This window comes from Quercus robur, chromosome 6 (assembly GCF_932294415.1).
Source record: "Quercus robur chromosome 6, dhQueRobu3.1, whole genome shotgun sequence".
Lineage (NCBI taxonomy): Eukaryota > Viridiplantae > Streptophyta > Magnoliopsida > Fagales > Fagaceae > Quercus > Quercus robur.
The window spans coordinates 27,505,266-27,524,810 of record NC_065539.1 but is presented as its reverse complement, the minus strand read 5'-3'; the positions used below and the strand labels follow the sequence as shown (position 1 = coordinate 27,524,810).

Genomic DNA, 19,545 nt, shown 5'->3' with positions numbered 1-19,545 from the left:
TCTTTGTATTCCCTCAACAAAGATATCAACCTTCTCTTTTCTTCTTCTAGTAAACCTTTGCTTATCTTGACCATTCTTTCTTCTCCTCCCTCGCTGAGATTGACCTTAACAAGTTCTTCTTGGACAGTCTTAACAACGTTGTTCATACAATCAAGGGTTTCTCTCAAGGGTTCTTCAGCTACATGCTCCCATTTTGGCTGTTGAGTAAGGCTAAAAGGGTTAGGTCCGCCATTCTCCCAACCCCCTTCTTTTGACCGTTAAAACTCATATACCACCTTGCCATCAGGCTTGGTGATCCTCTTCATCTTCAAGGGCCTCTCAGGCTCTACAACTTCTCCATAATCTTTTTCCTCCCTTTCTAAGACAATGACATTGAAAGAAGGGATCATGTTTTCTCCCTCAGGTTCAAACTCTTTATACAAAGCTGCCTCTGCATAGTGGAGTTCTACTCTGTCATAAGGCATTCTGGTAGCCTCAATGGTCACAAGTCTACCTCCCCAAACAGCCTTTACGCATTGGTGATACGTAGAAGCCATAACTTTATGTGCTTTAAGTCATGGGCGGCCTATAATAATGTGGTATGAAGTATCACCATCCATTTACATGCATAAGAGTACGTGCCCTAATAGGTCCTACCCTCAAATCCAAGGACATATGTTCCAAAGTGCATTGCTACAACGCCCCTATCCCTGCCACTTGAAGCGGTTCTCAAATGATCCTTTTCGTGGGATACCTAAGGCATCCAAAGTTGAGAGGGCAAGATATTGGTGGAAGCACCAGTATCCACTAAGGCCCTCTTGATTTGAGAGGCTCCCAAGAAAGCGATGACATACAAGGTTCTTTCACCATCAACTGCTCGGTTGGCTAAGTCCCTGGCAAAGAAAGTCATTGATTCCCTAATTTCTTGATATGCTACGTGCAATAGGCTTTCCTCGGAAGCAACCACTCCCTAGCTTCTTTTCACTACTCGAGGCAAGACTTGTGCTACCTCCCTTCTAGCCAACAGTCTGAGACCTATTCCTTCAAGAAACGAATGAACCCTATCATCCTATTGGATTCTTAATGCCATCTCTTCATTTTGCAACGGCGGCAATGCAGCACTATTTCTGGCTAAGCTCCCAGCCTCTTCTTCTATTGGGTCCTCACAACCTATGAAAGAGGTTATCGCTACCTTAGGTCTATGCATCCTTTGGTCTGTACACTTCCCATTCTTGATAACCAAATCACACTTGGCCACATTTTCATGGAAGATGTTTCTCATAGCGTAGCAATCCATGGTGTAGTGGTCACTCCTTCTGTGATACCTACAGTAAAGCACACCTTGCTTTTCCTCCTCTGTTGGCTTACATTTGCACTCTAGCAAGACCACCATGCCATCCTTCACCCAAGCCTCTAAGATGTTGTATAGCTCTTTTGTTGAGACAAAAAAAGGGGGAGGAATACCATTTCTCTCACTCTTCTTGTCTTTGGTAACCTTCTTTGTCTCTTCTACCACAACTACTTCTGTATTTTTACTTTCTTGCTTCCAAGAATGTTTAAGAGTGCTCATGGCTTATGCAGTTGAGCTTTTGATAGGTTTTCTCACCAACATGCTTGTTCTCCTAGATGCTTCCACTAGCCTTGTGAAACTTGGGATTTGCAAGTTCTCCAAGTAAGGGTGGTACTCATACAACATACCAACAATGCAAATATCTACCAATCTTTCCTCATTTACGAGATCATATCATATCAAAGAAAGGTCCCTAAACCTATGGATGTAGTCCAGTAACCCCTCAGAGATCCTCTGCCTCTCTTGTTGCAAATCTGATAGAGTAAGTTTTTCATCCAAAGCAAAGAATTTCTTCATGAACTGGGTAGCTATATCATTCCAGCTCAAGACTGATTCTAGTAAAAGGCTAGTATACCAAGTAAAGGCTTGACCTTCCAAGGACTTGGAAAACTCCCTGAGTCTTAACTCATGGTCATGAGAGTGAGTTGTCAAAGCATCCACATACCTCCTAATATGCTCTCTAGCATTCCCAATCATACCATCATACTATTAATGATAGGATGTGTGTAGTTAATAGGATAGAGTTTCCTAGACATTTCCTTAGGATGAGGAGGTCTCGTGTCAATGTAAGTAGAACTCTCCGCCTTTCTAGCCTCGAGAGTAAAATGGCTGTGACATCCTCCTTAGTTAGGTAGGGAGATGCTTAAGATCCCTCGGGCTGTGGGGGTGCCCTCTAATTGAGAAACGAATTTTGGTTCTGAGGTGGAACAAGATTCAACCTTTTGATCTTTCCTTGAGGTGCTTGGACTTCTTGTGGGGTCTGAGGGGTGGATGTCCTTTGGCGTAAGAACTGTAACTCTACCCACATAGTGGCCTGAGCACGTTGAAAGTCCTTAATGGCTGCCACAAGGTCCCTATTGTTGGGGTATTTGACCTTCTCAGACAATTCTATACCCTTAGTGTGCATGGAAACATGGTCCACGCTTACTTACTTGCTGGTCTTCACCTAAACCAGCCTGAGCAGCTGTGTTCTTCTTTCTCGGAGGCATTGAATAGCCAGGGAGAAAGACAACCAAATATATGATCAAAGATAGAACAACCAAAATATAACTAAAGGGAAAATAACTAGAGATTATCCCTAGCGGAGTCACCAAAAATGTACATGCAAGTTAGACTATCAAAACTATGTAAGAGAATGGGTGATGCGTCTAATAGTACATTTAAGTGAAAAAGCTTAAGAACAATGAAAATGAAAACTTTAACACTTTAATATCGAGAGAAATGGAAAGCATAACATGGAAAGTAAAGAAGACGTGGAAAAATACATGGAAAACCCTTTGGAAAGGATGAAAAACCACGAGTGAGCATGGAAAGAATGTCCTTCACTCTTTAGAGCTCTCTATTATGTGAAAATCAAAAGTCTTTATACAATGGTGATGTTCTTCCCAAAGAAAGCCTTTTTCTCTTTACCTAACTTTCCTACCCAAATTTTCTGCTCCTTTTCTTGTTTTCTCTAGGTCCTTAGCCTAATTGTTCAATAACATGTTCCTCTTCTAGTACGAGGAATGTTGTGAGGTACATTAAGATAGATTTCAAACCCTTATTTGCCCATTTCCTAATACATCTATTGTACTATACTATGGTTAGAGGAGAGAAAACTCGCCAATGTCAGGGAAGTGGAACAGAGGGTGGCTCTGCTACTACATGAGGAGCAAGCCATAGACAAGGAAAAGGACATCAGGGAAGCTAGGAGTGATGCACGTGTCCTCAATAGTGGTCTAACACAAAATCAACCAATAAGGAGTGCTCTATAGCATCTGACCATAGGGGTTGCTATCTCCCTTTTGTGCAAGTGTTGTGTGTCTATGTCAGGTGCAAATCTCACTCTTCCCCAAGGTAGTCATGCCGTTGGCACGAGCCAAAGATCCTCTTCTTCAGCCAACGTTTCCCTTCCTTCCCTCATAGCTAGCCCACGTGCAGGGTCTGGATCCAGCCACGTCAGCTCTCTCACATGCCTTGGCTGGTGTAATGTACAAGATGTTATGATGCCATGCTCATTTGCTTGTCTAATGCAATGTTACTGCCTTTATATGTTTTTTACCTTTAGATAATTGAAACAGGATTCTATGATAGATGAATGATAGATTTTTGGGATGATATGTCGTGTTATGTGTTTAGATGCATGTTAGTGTGTGTGTCTATGTGAGTTTAGAATAGCCTATTAAAAGACCCTTTGATGGGATTAGGATTTGGAACACAATGAGTGGAGGCCGACCTACGGGTGGGGTGGGGTTGGGTTCCTTCTTATCCCATACCTAAACTCCAGACATGCACTCTAGTAAAGATCAGTCCTTCCACAAGGGTGCTATGTATATGGTTCCCAAACCTAATCTAGGTGGCGACTCCATTTTCACCCTCCACCTGGTGCACCCTAGACAAAGGTATACTTTCCACGATTAGAGACCAATTTGGCACAGGCTTGTACCCACACAAAAAAATTTGAGTTTCTGGGTTAAGCTTGCGTACGCATGCAGGGTCATGAAGTTGCACACATGCGCACGAGCTTGCATACGCATCCTTACCCAGAAATGCAACATGCAACTCCAATCAAAACCTAACCTAAACAACCTAGCATGCTTTCTATTTATCAAAGTTGTAAACCTAAACTACACAGAAGAAGATTAAAGCAAAAAAACAGACATAAAAACAATAATGGAAAGAGATAAAAGCAAGAACAAGTACCTCACATAAAAGCTTCTAAAGCTTGATTTTGATTGTTCCCCTCAGTCAATCTACAAAACAAAATACCTAGAGGGTTAGTAAGTTTAACTAGAAGGCTTTGGACTAAAATAAGTCCAAGGCAAGAAACTTTTAGTTTATGATGCTTTTCAAAGTAAAAAGCTTCTCTTGAATCACTTTTTTGGAGTTGATTCTGTGTGTTTTTGGGAAAATGGTCATGGGGCCTTTTTATAGTGTTCAAAAGGAAGGGGTGGAGGCAACTCCAAGCGATGTGGGATTGCCTTTACCGCAATTTTGAGTAAAAAACTTTCCTTACAAAAATCCTTAAACCCTAGCTACGTACACATGCTCGTCGCTGCTTACGCATGGGATTAAGGATGCGTACGCAGGCTCAAGGCCGCGTACGCACCCTTAGGGTTCTTGCCAGGTTTTACTTTTCCAAAAGCATCTTTCAACTAAAGAGTTTCCATAACTAGCCTTAGACCTTCTAGTGTTATTGTCATTGGGGAACGAGGGCTCGAGTCGTAAAAAGTACAAAATGAGGTGTCTATAGTGACTGTACAAGCTTAGAACAACCCTTTAAGTGTGGGAGAACAAAATTAGCAATTAGAACTTTAAATTTCTAGACAAAACTTAAACAAGACTCATGGGAACCAGAAACAAAATAAATGACTGGTTTGCCTAGGTGAACTAAAACATAAAGTCTGATTAATTCCATAGAATTACTGATTGAAGTATTTGACTTCTTAGACAAAATAACTTAAATAACTTCTGAAATTCGTTCAAAAATAATGGGCTTATTATTGGACTTCAAAAAATACATCTAGGTTGACTTAGCATTAGATTGGGCTTGCTAACACTAGAGACACTCCAGTGTCAATCCTTAATACATTTTTTGAGTGGTTTGTTGGTCATACATTTTGAGAAATTGATTTTGTTATCCACAACATTGCTAGGCCCTATTGTTATGGTGGAAGGGTTTGATCCCCTTCTTTTTTTGTCTTGAACTCTCGCTTTTGTCTTCAGGAATGAGATGGGGGCAAATCCACAATTTTGTGGACTTAATTTAAAATAAATAAAAAATTCCCCCTTTCTTCTTCAATGAAGTTATTTATTAAAAATGAGTTCCAGTTTACTCAATTGGTAAAGTCACGAACAGTTGAATAAGAGATCTGGGGTTCAATTCTCGCTTACACCAAAAACTGATTGGTCTCTTGATATGATAATAAAGAGTTATTATTAAAAGCGGACACCAGAGGTTGAAACTTAAAAAAATAAAAATAAAAAATAAAAAATAAAATTTATTTATTAAAAAAAAATTAGTACCACGTAAATTCTTTTTTTTTTTTTGAGAAAGTTCGTAAATTCTTTTTGAAAGTGTAAATTGTAAGGTGTTAAATTTAATAGTTGTATAACTTCAACACAGAAAATAATAATTGAAGAGAGAGAAAATTTAAATAGGCATAATGGGAAATAGGGGTAAAAATGCAACGGGCATTATAATAGTAGAGTAATGCTACAATTACAACCTATTTTACAATATTTTTACAAACCATTGACGTGGCAAATTCTTATTAATTCTAATATGGATCCACCACTAACATCACATTTATGTTTACCAATAGTTATTTGAAAATTACTAAAGTCATATCAGTAATTTGTAAAACTATTATAAATTAGTTTGTGTCCGTAGCATCGCTCGTAACAGTAATGAAATTTAAATTATTTTGAGGGTGGAAGAATGAAGAGGGAACGCGGGATGCGGAGGCCATCTTAAATTGTGGGTGCTGTTTTCCATTCGTTTCTGAGACGTAAATGTAACGGACTTACCGTTGCATCTCCGCGCCTCCAATACCCAAACAGTGAACACACACACACACACCTCTTTCTCTCTGTACATCAACGCATCCTAAAACCATACATTATATTACCTAACATCATCATCATCATCATCATCTGCACCTTGTCCCAGAAATCAAACAAACAATTCTCTCTCTTGAATCAAAGCAACTAAATTAACATTTTCTTAAAATGATGGTCTCGTGAGATTTTAGCCCCATCTCCATTTAGCAGTGGGCCAAGAAGGTATGTATGGTTCTTCTATCTAGATTCACAATTTTTTTTTTCTTTTAATTTTTTTTTTTGGCTAAATATATTATAAAAAAAAAAAAAAAAAAAGTCTGATCTGATTACTTTTTTCATATTAATCTATGACATTTATACATGTACATTATCTTTTTTTTTTGTATTTAGAATTGAGTTTGTGATTGGCTTTTTATCGGATTTGATGATTGTAGGAACTTGGATTTGATTTCTTGGCCCTCCAAAGTTTAAATACATATATATAATTTAGCTGCTCTTTTCTGATCAATGGGGATATCATCTGACAATGTTCACGGACTTGTTTTGGCCGTTTCATCAAGCGTTTTCATTGGGACTAGTTTTATAATCAAGAAGAAAGGTCTTAAAAAGGCAGGAACTACAGGAACCAGAGCAGGTTCTCCTTCTTCTAATTCCTTTTATTTTTATTTTTATTACCCCAAAAATTAAATTTAAATATATATATATATATATATTTATATATTTATGTGTAAATTTTGCTATTTTTTTCACTTATAACTATCATTTGTACTGACTATTGAATCAATACTGTTGTTGTTTTAGAGTAATTAGATTATTAGTTGATAAGTATTACTGAATGCTTGGCTCTAAAATAATCAGGATCGGGAGGGTATTCGTACTTGTCTGAACCTTGGTGGTGGGCTGGAATGTTAACTAGTAAGTAATTCTTATACTTGTATTTCAATGAACCTTGTGTAATTTTCACTTTTGGAACAGAAATGAAGTTTATGTTTTTATTTTTTATTTTTAAAAATTTATTTCTTGGGTATTCTGTTGTTATTTTTGACTATTGAGTTATGCTCCTTCAGTCCCATTTTATCTATTCACTCTTCCATTTCGGGATGTCCTAAAATATTGTCCATTTTGAAAAGTTAATGCACACAATATTCATAGCCAATGAGCTTTAGATCAAATTGCACCTCATCCCCTAATTAGAGCAAGGTGGAGAGTGAGGTTGTGGGATTAAAATGAACCAAGTGCATGAATAATTTACTAATTTACCAATTAAAAAAATATATATCGACCTACCTTTTTCTTTTCTTTTTTTGGGAACTAGCTAACCTACCATCTATTTTATTTGAAAGTTAATACTCATTTACCTTTTGTTTTATTTGTATTTAAATTGAGAAGGATAATTTTGGAAATGGCAACCTTTTATTTCAAAGACGATTCATATGCTTTTTCTTTGAGAAGAGATTCTCTAGGGTAGCAAAATAAAATAGGATGGGGGGATTAATTAAATATCATATTTTGGATAAGCCATTCACATGGTTCTTCACTTCTTTGTAGTATTCACTGTAATCTTTTCTCTTCTGTGTTGAAGCTTACAAGCCAATTTATTTCATGAAAGTGTTTGAATTTTGATCAATTCTTCCCTCTCTCGGAGTAAGGATCTTTTTATTATTATTTTGTAATTTTAATTTTAATTTTTTAAGGAAACTAGTAATCATTAAAACCTTATGCACTTTAAGAGTATGAAGGAAGCTAGTAATCGTTAAAACCTTTTATACTAGTATGAATATGAATACCAAACAAATTTGCAATTTTATATTAGAAGGCATTCTTAATGATGTAACATTAGGACATGAAGCTAGAAAGAGCTGAGTGGTGAACAGAGACAGAGTTAAGTGTATCTGATCTCAAGTGGTTGAGATGTAGGTTTCATCTTGCTATTTCGTCCTTTTTATTGCAACAGTTTCAAAGATGTAAGTATTTTATACTCTTTTGAGTCCTAGTTAGCATCTCAAGCTTTTGAATCCAAGAACTAGAATTGCCTATAGTATGATGCGATACTCAAGCTGTAGTCTACACTCAAGCTTAGTCTTTTGATTCAAAGGCTTTGGGAAGAAATGAGCTTGCTTTCATGCAAAAAGTATTTTAGTACTTTTTGAGCAACTTCATTATATCAATTAATAGAGTTGAAACATTCTCGTTGAAGTTTTATAAGGTATTTCGGTTGAACCTTAAAAGACTTTCCTACATTTCTCCCCAGTTGGGTAGTGACATTTTACTGAAGTTTGCAACATATGCTCATTCATTTTAGTTACTCTTTTTGCCTGACACTAGATGTCTGTTTCACTGACCATACAACATTGACATATTCAGAAGTCAAGAAATAAATAATCCACAGTGAAACTTGCTCGAAACCTTTTTGTTGAGGATCAATGTGAAGAGATTATTATTTTTTTCTTTGAAGGTAAAAAAAATATTATTGAAATGGGACTATGTTGTGAAAATAAATACAAAGTGGCCTAACGAATTTCAATGGGAAAAATATCTACATACAAAAGACCACTCATAAAGAGAACTAATGAAAGATGCTTGCAATTGAGATGACGTGCACTCCACATCTTCAAAAATATGCTAATTTCATTCCCTCCATATAGTCCACATCAAAGATGAAGGAATTAGATTCCACATATCCAAATTTGGTCCACAACATTGCCACCTATATAATAAATCAAGAACTTTCTCCAGTAAAACCAACTGAACCCCAAACATCCTAAAAAGAAAGCTTCATAACTCGAAATTCATGCTACAGGGAATCAAGAGGTGATCCATCTACAACAGCACATACAACAGCAACTCACCATAGAAAATCCTTTCTTGATGAGATTCTCATCGGTAGGGGTGTCCAAGCCACCTAGAAACCTAACCCACCCGCCACGTTTTTTTGAATCCAAACCGCCTACTTCCCTAACCGACCCATGGACTCCCCTATTCATAAGTGAGAATTTTTTCCCAAGCCACACAGAAAGAAAATCTTTGAGGGGTGAGTAGATTATGAAGTTTGGTTTAGGAATAGAAGCTTGCTAATCTTATTTTCTTTTATTTTTTGATAAGTAAGTAGAGAATATTATTAATAAAAGAGTAGCAAGAAAAACACAAAGGGTTCACAGTAGTGAACAAAGGAAAAAAGAACTAAAAAAACAGGAGCAGCCCCTAATCTATTCTAATAGATGAAAGAAAACCCAAAAGGGTAGAACAATCCAAATAACCCCAACATCTAGACCAATCAAAGAGTGTCCATTGGCAATACTCTAATAACTGAACCACAGTTTTCTCCTTATCCTCAAAAGACCGTCGATTCCATTCAGCCCAAATAGTCCACATTAAACAACTTGGAACCAAATCCCAAATATCAGAGCTATGCTTCCCAAGCCAATGATACCAACAAAATAATAAGTCCACAACTGAACCTAGCATGACCCATTCGATCCCAAACAACCAAAACATATACATCTACAAAGAATGAGCTATCGGACAGAAAAGTAACAGGTGGTCCACAAATTCCGCGTTGCTACAGCACAAACAACAACGATTTGCTAAAGGGCAACCACGGAGCATAAGATTATCCAAAGTTAGAATCTGACCATGGGCTGCAGTCCACATAAAAAAAGCCACCCTTTTAGGAACCTTAACTTTCCAAATTCCTTTCCAAGGGAAGGTGGAAGGATCTGCATTACGAATCTTAAGATAAAAGGACCGAGTATCGAACTTCCCACTGCCATTAAGGTCCCAACAAAGTCTGTCACAACCTCCACCCCTAGGAATTCGGGTTTGGATGAAATGAAGAAAGGAATAGGAATCCGCCAACTCCCAATCATTGAATTCCCTCTGAAATCTTATTTTCATAAGCATTGAATAAGAGGTCAAGGTCTTATAAAAAAAAAGAAAAGAATAAGAGGTCAAGGTGGCACATATGATCTCTTACCCTTCTTTAATATCAAAAGGATAAGGAAAAATAGGTTTCAAGGTAAGAAGAAATATTGTAGTCAAATATATGCTTTAAATCATTTTGTCCTTGATCTTTTGATGGTGTACTTTGCAGCAAGGCAGTTAGGGATTTGTTTCTAGTGGTCATTCCTCATTTTGTGGAATAAGAGAGAAATAGCAAACAGGGTTTTGATAAAACCCTGTTCTATCTTTTGAATGAGAAGAATTGCAATGTCCAATGTTTGGATTGGCATTAGAATGATACTTGTGAGGGAATTTATGATCTGCTATAGACATTATGATGCTGTGTATACTTACGGTTATTTTACTTTTGCCCCTCCTTTTACAATGAATTTGGGGGGGCGGGTTAGTCTTGATGAGCTCTAATATTTGAAATTGACTTTTGGTACGGTAATTACTGGGAGTTCTTGGATGGCTAAAAGATCTAGTATTAAGAGGGGGGGGGTTCAGAACTCAGGAATACAACCTAGATCAGGATCATTTTTTTTGCTTTGAAATGGACCATTGTGAAGATTGGTATTAATTTCAGGAATCTAGAGAATATGGTGCCATTTCATTTAGAATCAGTTACCATTCCGTATTTCATAAAGATTTTAAATGACATAGAACCATGTAAAACTTTAGATTTCTAAAATGTAAATCTTCATCATGCAATGGCTGCTATCTATTTCAAAGTGAATGGAAAGGATTTTTTTTTTCCATAATGGAAGAGCTATTATTCCTTTTGAATAGCTACTCACTTATTTCACAATATCTTTTCCAATTTACCAAAATCAGCTCTTCCTCAACCAACATATAGCTATAATAGTTTATTTTATTTAAGTCTCCTTTCATGGTAGTTCTATTCAGAACCTCTCTCTCTCTCTCTCACTCTACTTTACATTTGACACATGCCTTTTAGCTTCTTCTCTGCCTCCCCATAACTGAAAATTGAAAAAGTCATTCATTCCTTGTACATGTTCAGTGTTCTATTTGAATGTTACCACCACCAAAAAGATGATAGGAATAGTTACTCCATGGAAAATTCCTTATATTCTAGTAATACTGATTCATAGTCCTTTCATAATCACCATTCTAATGTACCAAAAATACCCTAAGAATACAGGTGCAGTATGTTACCCTGAAGTGCAAGGGCAGTGTAATGGAACGAGGAAAAATTAAAGATAGACATTACGTGCTCTTACTGTGAGCTGACGAGTATTATTGAACCAGCTGGACTAGCGTTGCATAAAAGGTTTGAGTGTAGGTTTGGTCTTGTATGATTGGATACTGCTTTAGGAAGTCTCAATATTCTTCCTTTTTGTTGTATTTTCTTACCTTATGAACTTTAGATTACAAATTATAATGTAGTAATACACTATGGTATACCTGATTCTTTCTTATTTCTTTAATAAGATTTTTTCAATTAAAAAAAAATGTTTACTATAGGATTGTAATAGACTGTAAAAGTGCACTGGCTTAGGTGATATAATAGCTCTTTTATTATAAGGTTCTGGTATGCTATCTAAAATGATGCTGGCTATGAAAAAGCCATCACCCAGGGTTTGTATGTCTGTACTACAGTCCACAACATTAGGATCTTCTTTTGAATGACACTACAAAATCATATAATTTGGGTTCAAGTAATGTTTTTCCTGTTACATTTTAGTGTTTGGGTCCTTGAGGAAATTATTTCTTTAGATTTGATGCATTTTAATGATGATTTGTTTTTCTTTTACAGTGATTGTTGGGGAGATAGCAAATTTCGCTGCTTATGCATATGCTCCTGCAATTCTTGTAACTCCCTTGGGAGCTTTAAGTATTATCTTCAGGTATGTTTATGATAGCATTTTTTTCAGTGAATTCAACAGCCTTTTGATTCTTTTTATATTTTATTATATTATGTGTCTGTTTTCTGTGCAACCGCTCATTCTTTGTGCGTCTGTGCATGCATATAACTAAGAAAATGTCTCTAATCAGTGCAGTGCTAGCTCATTTTATTTTGGAGGAGAAATTGCATATCTTTGGTGTGCTTGGATGTGTTCTCTGTGTGGTTGGCTCGACAACTATTGTTTTGCATGCTCCTCAAGAGAGAAATATACATTCTGTTAAGGAAGTGTGGCAACTAGCTACAGAGCCAGGTATTTGAGAAGTTATAATTTAGTTGCCCGGTTTCTATATTGTCTGATTCCCCTCCTCCCTCCCCACCCCCCCCCCACCCCACCCAAAAAAAAAAAAAAAAAAAACCCTAAATGACTTTTAGGAAGTATATAAATATTCATATTTCTGCTTGGTTTCTGGTGGTGGCTTTTTAATCAAAAGGAAGATCTTAAGCTTCTTTTTGCTATTCTTGATTTAATGGACCAGGAAATCAGTCTGCCTTGTATTTATTAAAAAGTGGTAGGACCTATGTATACGAGCCTTGAAAATCAATATTTTTTATTGATTAATGTTGGAGATGTTGATTTATAATAAACTACATTGGAATAAAATTCTGTGTTACTAGTATGTATATGGTATTGCTAGATGTAAAATGTTATTCAGTTGATGAGTCTAGCTCAAATAAAATGGTATTACATAATAATTTGGAGAATGTGTATCATCTGATGTATGACAGCTGTGGATTGACTAAACAAACAATAATTTTTTGTTATCAACAGGATTCATTGTCTATGCTTGCATAGTTGTGATTCTGGCTGCTGTCCTCATGTTTCGGTATGTGCCGCGCTATGGGCAAACCCATATGGTCGTCTACATTGGAATTTGTTCTCTCATGGGCTCTCTTACGGTCTGTTTATTCTCTTTTGAAGTTTTTACATGCTATAACATTGATTCTACTTCCTGTAGTTCTAATGTTCTTACTTTTCATCCATAGGTTATGAGTGTGAAAGCACTAGGGATTGGTTTGAAGCTTACATTTTCTGGAATGAATCAATTTATTTACTTCCAGACATGGTTTTTCACGGTGGTTGTAGCAGTGTGTTGTCTTCTGCAGATCAACTACTTAAACAAGGTAAACTTTCAACCTTTTTAATTTCAAAGCATATACAACTGATCTTGATGTTGTCTTGGCTATATATTATATAATACTCTCTTTGTTTTATTAAGAAATAATGCCTGATTGCCAAAACCTGATATTAGCTGTCATCTGTCAGCTCCTCCCATTTGCTTTCTTTTAATACTTCTGATATTGTGAATTATACTAATATATGAAACATGCAAGTCAGGTAAAAGTCTTTTTTGTGTGTTTGGTGTATAAGTTATGAAACACCAAGATTTCTCTGCAAGAAATGGTTAGTCAAACACCATTTTTCCCTTTTACTTTTTTTTTTTCGTAGGTCAACATAGCCTAAAAGACTTTTTTTTCCCTGAGTAGCCTAAAAGACATTCATCTTGCAGATTTGTAGTCAATGAACTCTACTTCAAATGGCACCTCCTCCCCTCGTATGGAAAACTGCTGAGTTGTGCACTATCTAAATCATAAAAAATATAGCCGGGTTCATGAGGAAATATCCTTAAAGATAGAGGTCACCCCTATTGATGAAAAGATGAGGGAGAGTCACTTGAGTTGACTTGGTCATTATTAGAGGAGAGTGATTAATGCACCTGTAAGAAAGAGTGAGTTATCCAAGTTGAGGGAATGAAGAAATGAATAGAAAGACTAAAAATAACATTAGTAGAAGTAATAAAAAAAATGACATATCAATTAGGGAAGTAAAAGAGAGTTTAACTTCAGGTAAAGTAGAAAGAAGGAAACGAATACATGTAAGCCAACTATAACTAATCTATTGAGGTTCCATAGCCGATCCCAAAAATTTGGGACTAAGGTTTTGTTGTTATTGTGCACTAGCTGCATCTATGCTCAGGGTATCTGGAAATCATCCATATGTCTCTATGGGATATGGAATCTGCAATGAATATGCTCCCATGGATGCAGTTGCATATCTTTTTTTTTTTTAGAGAGTTTCAACCTATGGCGTCCGCTCCTAATAATAGCTCTTTATTATCATACCAAGACACCAATCAATTTTTGGTGTAGGTGGGGATTGAACCCCAGATCTCTTATACAACCATCAGAAATTTTACCAGTTGAGCTAACTGGAACCCACTATGCAGTTGCATATCTTAGCGATTTGTTAGCCATCATTGAGATTTTTTATCACATTAAATAAGCCCACTTTATCCACCCTTTCCTCAAAGATGCATCCCACATATTGAAAAAAATAAAAATAAAAATAAATAAATAAATAAAATCAATTTTTGTTTGAAACTTTGAATGGTGTTCAATGCTCTTGGTTTAAGAATTTACTTATTGGGTTTTCTTAATGCCATTTTCAGGTATCTTTTTTCTGAAAAATGTGGTGGGTGGATTTATGTGTCCCTGTTGTTCCCAAATAGATACTTTAGAATCTACTTTCAGATAAAACAGCTAAACAACTGTCAATTAAGGACATCACACCTTAGGATTCCTTATCTCTCTCTCTCTCTCTCTCTCTCTCTAGACCAAAATGCTAAAACATATTGTAGTGTATGAAGGACCTGCACCCTGCATAGGAGAATCAGAAAGATTTATTTTTATAGGTAATTACACACACCCACCCACTAGGTTTTGAACCCATGACTTTACACCCTCCACCTTACTCACACAATGGGAGGAGGTTCCATTTAAGCTAGGGCTCTTTGGCAAATAAGAAAGATAATCTTTTGTTTTAGATTCCCCCCCCCCCCCCCCCCCTCTTCTTTAATTCTGACCTTGTATTCCATTTTCCTAGTGTACAATAGTAGTGAATTAATAGCTTGATAGTATGATAAATAGTTTTTGGCACAATTTGAGGGCAATATAGCTATTTGGAGCTTTGTGTCACATTGCATAATCTAGTGTATTTGGCAAGAGCATAATGCTAGAAGCTTTGATGGATGTGAACGGTCTATTCTCAAGATTAAGTCTTTTTTCTTTTATAATTTCCTCAAGTGGAGTTTAACTTTACAAACATATTCATGTTTTTCCCTTCCTAATTTGTTTGATCATTGTAATTTGGGATCTTGATTGTTTTGTGCCCATAGTACATTCCCAGTTTACTTGGGATTGCTTTGTTTTTAAATAAATTTTTTCAGTACTTGTATTAAAAAAATAAATAAATCATTGATGAGAGAGAAAGATTCGTTTTGAATTGCTGCATGATTTATCAAAAAAAAAAAAATTCTTCACTCTATGATCAAGTTTATAGCAATGGTTCTTCCCAAAATAAAGCAGCAACTTGATTACATGTGATGATGTTTATCTTTTTCCAAATGAGATGGAGATCAGTGCTATGTTCAACTCATATAAGTTGTATGGCATAAATGCATTCCTTCATGTTTTGTGATTTGGTATAGCTAAGCTGACCCAAATTTCATGATAGTTGCTGAGATCAGGAATTTGAAGATATCTTATTTACATGTTAAGAAGTACATATGTTGTAAACCATTTTATATAGAAATATTTAACACTGAACTACGCATTTTTTATCATTCCATTTTGTGTTGTATGGTTGGGTGGGGTTTTTGTATCTGGCTGTTAAGCAGGACAAAGGACTGGGTAAGTTGTGTAACTTGCTTAAAGGATCAGGAATTTTAATATTTTCTGAACAAAGGCATTGTGAGTCTATCATGCATTTGGTGTACTGGGTAAGCTGTGTAACTTGCTTATGGTTCATGTTCAAAGATATCCTTCTAGGGTTTAATTTGATATGGTTCTAACTTGGTTAATTTGTTTTTATCCCAATTATATGTTGGTTGGGATTATTCTCATGTTGTCACTCTTCTAAATGAAATTTTACATTACTAAGTACGCAAAAATTGGAAAATTTATTATTTTGTGCCTGATGTTCAATCTTTAGTCTATTTAAAGCTTCTCTAATTCTGAATCAGGAGAATGTTTAATCTTAATCAGATGCCATCTTTGCAGGCCTTGGATACCTTCAACACTGCTGTCGTATCTCCAGTTTACTATGTCATGTTTACATCTCTCACCATTCTTGCCAGCATGATTATGTTTAAGGTGATTTTAAAAAAATAAATTAATAAATTAAAAAAAAAAAAAAAAAGAATCGATCATGTTTATGGCGATTCAATACATTCCATTCATTTATGTTTTGAACTTTATGCTTCTTTACCTCAAAAGAATCCTGTTGTCCTTAGATGATATAAAATCTCAGAATGCATCTGGTAATTTTGTAGAAAAAAACTGGTGCCACTATGGTTTTGTTCGATGTATGATGGTCAAAATTTACCATCCAGATAGTGGTCCTCATGATTTATAACCATAATTAGTACTAATCATATAAAATTTCTCTGGCTTTAGATTTGGTCAATGATTACATGTAAATATAATAAGTCATACAGATAATACCCAAAATAAGAAAAAGAAGAAGGACATTCCTGTATTCACTTTACATGATTACATCCAAGCACGGGGAACCCTTAAAATGCGACATTCTTGTATTCTGCCAAATTGTTGTGGCCAATTACTGTCATGCAAGTTATTCAATCTTTGAACCCCAAGGGGTTGATCTAATGGTTTATACAGCCTCATGAAACCCACAAGGTCCTGGGTTCAAAACCCCTAACCAGAATCTTGGAGCCACCTCAAGGATTCCTCCATGTAATTAAATAATGTTTGTGGGACTTGGGGGGGGGGGGGGGGGGGGGGGCTCACACACTTGGGGGAATAGTCAGGTGCTCGAAAAGTTCTAAATAACCTTGTCAGCAAAAAAATAAGAGTTTCTATCTGTCTTTATTTAAGCATGCATGATTAAAACTTCATTTCTAATACTTTTTCTGCTCCCTGTGTACCTGGGTAACTGTTTTCTTTTTCTGTATCTCTTTTTTATTTATTGATAATAAAAAAATTTACACTGGAGAAACTTTAATGCAGATGTGTTAGGGGAAAAGAAGGTTATACTGTAATTCATGCTCAAATGGAGGTTCCTTCTTCTATAAGAATGAGTGGAAAGTGAGATTATAAGTTAAAAACCTATTGGGTTTGTGTGACATGGACTAATAAAAAAAAAATATAGAAACATTTGAAAAAGTTTAGAAGTTTTTGTCAATGATTTTGCAATATTTAGAGTATTGATGGTAATGGATTTTTCTTTCACTCAATGTGAAGTTGATCAATAGTTGGACACGCAAGCGTGTGCACTCGCACACAGACACATATAAATAATATTTTACTATTCTTACTTTGGCCAATGAACTCTTGCTCAACTGGCACCTCCTCACCTTGTAAGTGCCAGGTGTGTAACTTACCAATAATTTAAAAAATAAAAAAATAAAAAATATTGTTATTACTCTGATTTCTCCTCTGTTTTGTTACAATTACAGGATTGGGACTCACAAAATGCATCACAAATTGCAACTGAGTTGTGCGGCTTTGTCACAATATTATCAGGGACATTTCTCCTTCATAAAACCAAGGATATGGGTAATATTACACCACCCCCTGTTTTTTCAAGCCCAAGCCACCGCAGTTCAAATTCTGGATAAAAACATTTTTTGTTTTCAAATTCAAGCAGCCCACGGACATCTTTCGGCTGTATCCCCTTGGCAAAAGGTATTTGAAATTGAAAGAAGCTTGATGTCATGCAGAGAAGGGAAAATCAGGGGACAAGCTTTTAGTAGAAGATACTTCTTAGTTGTAAAGCTTGTGACATGGCAACGTTGGTTTTTGGGGGGAAATGAGGGGAGGGAAAAAAGAGGGGGGGGGGGGGGGTTTGGAAGGAAAAGGAAAATATAATTTTTGTGAAGATTTGCATGTTTTCTTAAAAATTTTAGGGATTCTACCATAGTTACACTTAAGAGGGAAAAAAAAAAATCATTTTTCTTTACTTTCTCTAAATAGACTTTTAGCATGTGAAAAATGTTCACCAAAGATTATAATTGTTCTGGGGTGAGCTTTTACAAAATTATACAGGTAGATCATTGGAAACTTAGAATGCAATTGTCTTTTCCATTTTACTTGACTATATGTGCGTATGTGTTTGTGCATGTCTGTATGTGCAGGTATGTTATACGATTCTCAGTAACAAGAAATATTCTTTCACACTTTTTCACATCCACTATTTCTCACACACACACATATATATAGTCAAATCTTAGAGAAAATTCAATCAGATTTTAATTGGATTCTCAATTTTGCGCCACATGTCCCATATAATTTTTAATTTTCTACCAAGTGAATTATTGATTGTACAAATTGAAGAATCCAAATTTAATTAGATTCAAAATTAGATTTCAATTGAAGTCCAATTTTCTGCCGTGTCCATCTAAGTTTTTAATTTTTGTGGCAATTGAATTATTAGGTATAAAAATCAAAGACTTTAAAAAAAATTCTAAATTATATATATATAACATAATATAATATAAAAAAAATCATTAAATATTTTAGAAATGTATGGCTTAAAAAAGTATAAACTAATACCATGTATAAGTTGAACCTCTTCTAAAAAAAATGTATAATTGTAATTATTTTTAATTGTTCCCATGTATATGCATGATGCTACACGTTAGTATCCATAATGGATGCATGAATGTCATCATTTCAACATCAAAAAGAGGTAGTAAAAAAAAGAAATGTGAAATAGTGGATGTGTGAGAATCAAAACCCTTTAAAAAACAAGGGTTGAGAAGTCCATTGGTGTATACTACATGTATTCAGGGAGGTTTCTAGTAGTCTGGCTTATGGTCCCCTCTAAATTAAAATTTATACATTTGTATAAAGCCTATCAATAGTCAAATTCATTTATCTAATAAACTTGCCCACTATAAGTAGGTTATAAGTTAGCCTGTTTAATAGATGGTTTAATGGGTATTCATGGATTTATCATCCATTTAAAATAAATATTAAATGGATAATGAATAAAATGATCAAAATGTCCCAACTTGCCTACTATAAGTAGGTTATAAGTTGCCCGTCTAATAGATGGGTTTAATGGGTATTCATGAATTTATCATCCATTTAAAATAAATGTAAAATGGGTAATAAATAAATTATCAAAATGTCCTTATAACTTGACAAATGACCAAAATATGTTTGGGCCTCCCAAAGTAATCCAAATACCTCCTAATCTACACAAAAATACCCTAGAAACCATCAAAACGACCAATCACTAAAATTATCAAATTACCCAAAAACATCTAATATGAAAGAAATACTCTAGAATCACCAAAATGATGAATATTCCTTTAGAACCATCAATATACCAAAATACTCTAGAACATCCAAAATATCCTTAAAACCACCATAATGACCTTTAGAACCACTAAAATGAATAAAATACCTTGGAATTGCCAAAATATTTTGGTTATTTAGTTTTTGTGGTGTTTTGGTTATTTTAGAAGATTTGAGAGTATTTTACCTCAAGAGGCTTTGTGAATATTTTGGAAATTAAGGTGTATTTTTAGCTATTTTGGTGGTTCCAAGTGGAGTTGTCCAAGCA

The 19,545-nt window shown here is 35.4% G+C and overlaps 1 protein-coding gene across 2 annotated transcripts; it reads left to right on the top strand.

Annotated features, from left to right (window-relative positions):
- Positions 1-5,950: 5,950 nt before the first annotated feature.
- On the top strand, positions 5,951-17,603 carry LOC126688396 (probable magnesium transporter NIPA2). Of its 2 annotated transcripts, none has more exons than XM_050383067.1 (9): positions 5,951-6,313; positions 6,526-6,725; positions 6,950-7,006; positions 11,808-11,898; positions 12,047-12,207; positions 12,727-12,854; positions 12,942-13,079; positions 15,999-16,106; positions 17,432-17,603. In XM_050383067.1, exons 2-9 carry the CDS (start codon positions 6,599-6,601, stop codon positions 17,591-17,593), a joined length of 972 nt encoding a protein of 323 aa, XP_050239024.1. In that variant the 5' UTR covers positions 5,951-6,313; positions 6,526-6,598; the 3' UTR covers positions 17,594-17,603. The 2 variants fall into 2 exon arrangements, with proteins under 2 accessions (XP_050239024.1, XP_050239025.1); XM_050383068.1 differs by having other exon boundaries at positions 5,953-6,313; positions 16,014-16,106.
- The last annotated feature ends 1,942 nt before the right edge of the window (positions 17,604-19,545 follow it).

Bases quoted from the DNA above. Each gene is read 5' to 3' on its own strand.
- LOC126688396 (XM_050383067.1), top strand. From the start codon at position 6,599: ATGGGGATATCATCTGACAATGTTCACGGACTTGTTTTGGCCGTTTCA. The intron at 11,899-12,046 runs GTATGTTTATGA...GTCTCTAATCAG, and splicing joins GCTTTAAGTATTATCTTCAG to TGCAGTGCTAGCTCATTTTA. The intron at 16,107-17,431 runs GTGATTTTAAAA...TTACAATTACAG, and splicing joins CCAGCATGATTATGTTTAAG to GATTGGGACTCACAAAATGC.